Source organism: Perkinsus marinus (assembly GCF_000006405.1).
Source record: "Perkinsus marinus ATCC 50983 genomic scaffold scf_1104296937190, whole genome shotgun sequence".
Taxonomy (NCBI): domain Eukaryota; phylum Perkinsozoa; order Perkinsida; family Perkinsidae; genus Perkinsus; species Perkinsus marinus.
This window is the reverse complement of record NW_003213864.1, coordinates 1-2,398: the sequence shown is the minus strand read 5'-3', so window position 1 is coordinate 2,398 and position 2,398 is coordinate 1. Positions and strand designations below refer to the sequence as shown.

Sequence of the window (2,398 nt, the reverse complement as noted above, 5' to 3'; positions counted from 1 at the left end):
CTATCGGTAGCGTGGTCCAGGCATTCAAGGCTCGAGATGCGTCCAATCTCCCCATGCCTTTCCTGCTCAGCCAGGTACTACATCGCTGAGCATTGCCCTTGCTACTGCCCTTAGGCCTTCCTTTGCCTCATATCCATCTCCTATGGTGTATCGGTAAACTCCCCACCCATATGGGCCACCAACCTCTTTGGCCTTACGACCCAGGCATTGTGGATGGCAGCAGCCAGATGGATAGCAGCTGCCGCAACTCCACCACCATCATCTGGGACTGTTGATGAGGAAGGGGAGCGGTGCGGTCCTCAATGGACGTCGTTGTTCGCTGCAATGGACTATGTTCAGGTCAGTCCGCAGTTCGGGGGGTCGGCGATCCTCGGCGAAGTCCCTGCCCGACTTGGAGGGAGCGACTGTGTCCTCACCTGTGCCCCCACCGCTTTATTCGGCCCTTCTTTCTACCTGCCTTGCTTGCCTCACACTCACCGTGTTGTCTATCATACCCACAAGGGTCGTAGGTGGGCTCCGCAGAAGGGAGCGCTGCAATGGGCTCCGAATGGGTCTTCTTGGTAGGTTTCGCCATGTGCCTCCAAGGCATCATTCTCAGCGCCTCCCCGTTGGCTCGGCTCGGTGCTGTCCTTGAGAGCCGCAACGCTGACGCCATTCCCTTTCCCATATCTCTCAACATGGTCGTAGGTGACGATGATGCCATTCCATAGTCCAAATCCCTTGTCCATGCTGTGTGCTATCAGGTAACGTGCTATGGGCGATGTTTGGTTTCTACGTCAACGACCACGTTATCTTCCTCCCTAGTGTTGTTGGCTACGTAAGTCGGCCTTTCCCTTTTTGTCATTATAGTGCGCCTCAGACGCTTGGCATGACGCAGATATTGGTCATCTTGTGGTGTTGGGGGTATCTCCCCTACGACCTTGCTTTCCTCAAGTACAACTCCTCATGCTAGCAGCCCTGCAGTGGATACTCGCAGGTTCATCTTCAGCAGTAGACACAGTAGTCCGGAAACGACTATTGAGATGACAGTGCGGGAGAGGGACCATCCCGAGTACATCGACACTGCTGAGGATGGTGCCCACTGTGACAGCGGGGAGGAGGAACCAGGTGGGACCACCAGTTTGGTCTCGAAGACTGACTCGCCTCTCATCGAAGTTGACGATTTTCATTTCTTCAGAAGAGGGCAATTTGAAGGTTAAGGATGGCAGCGTGGTGAAATTGACGGACCTAGAGTCGGGTAAGATCTTTTCTGGTCTCTTTACTACACGTAGTGGTGCCCATCAGGGCCTCTCATTCGAAAGGATAAGAGGTCGGCAACATCGGCAGGTTTGGAGTGAAGTTCCTTTCCCATTGCGGCCTGCCTTGACATATTTCACTCGTCCATTTGCATTACCATTCTCGACTCTGTGTTGTTGCTCTTGCGTTAGTCATTGTGCATAACGAGGCGTCGCGGGCTGGGTCTTCACCGGGTTGAGACAGCTGTGAATAACTCAGCATGTCTTCTAGACTGGCCACCATCGGCAACCACGTGGCCCCCACTAGCCCCTCCGAGTGGCACACAGTAAAGGACATTCCCGAGCAATATCGACACGGGGGCAAGCTCATCAGCTGGGCCTCTCGATGAGGCCCCTCCCTTTCAGGCACCCTCGTAGCCTTGGCGATCCGTGCCCTGGGCGTAGGCCATATATTTACTCTCACTGGTGGGCATATATCCCCTATTCTGGTCGGCTGTAACGCCGTCGGTATCAAGGTCGTGGATGTACGTCATAGTGCCTTGCCGTGCGGGCTTAGAGGGCTCTTCTCAGACACGTGATGAGAAGGCAGCTGTTTTCGCGGCGGACGCCTATGCAAGGCTGACAGGCAACATCGTAGGTTGGTGCTCCTCCTCCCAGTTGGCCCCTCCCTGTCTCCTAGGGCGTCTGTGCGGTGACTGCTGGGCCTGGTCTCACGAACGCTGTCACTGCTATCGTGAACGCTAGGATGGCCGAAGTCCCAATAGTAGCCCATGACTCACTACAACGATTCTTTTGACAGCCTTTTCATGATGCTAGATGGTCTTGGCCGGGGCCACGTCTATGATCCTGAAAGGTAGAGGGAGCCTTCAGGATATCGACCAGGGAGCACTGGTGAGGGTCCTCTCGAGATGACTCGGGTGGTCTTCCTGGTAGGTCAAATCAGCTGTGAAGAGCCAAACGACGGTGAAAAGTGTGAAGGAAATAATACCAGCTGTATTACGTGCATCTGCGGTTGCTGGGAGGTGCTCAGGGGCACGACCCTAAGGGGCCAAGTGTCGACTCCGATTCAGTTACAGTCCTGCCCCCGGGCCGGTGTTCCTAGAGTTCCCACTAGACGTACTGTGGGCGAAGTCCATGACTGAGAATAGTAGTGCTGCTGCCAC

General features: G+C 55.0%; 1 protein-coding gene across 1 annotated transcript; it reads left to right on the top strand.

Moving 5' to 3' along the window:
- Positions 1–324: 324 nt before the first annotated feature.
- Positions 325–2,257, top strand: Pmar_PMAR008541 (acetolactate synthase, putative; the record flags this gene model as incomplete). Its single annotated transcript, XM_002783081.1, has 11 exons — positions 325–505; positions 565–687; positions 744–817; positions 860–933; positions 977–1,107; positions 1,178–1,237; positions 1,641–1,759; positions 1,806–1,868; positions 1,915–1,998; positions 2,052–2,126; positions 2,169–2,257. Coding segments are annotated over 11 exons (1,073 nt in total), but the record flags the coding sequence as incomplete, so codon positions are not given.
- Positions 2,258–2,398: the final 141 nt, after the last annotated feature.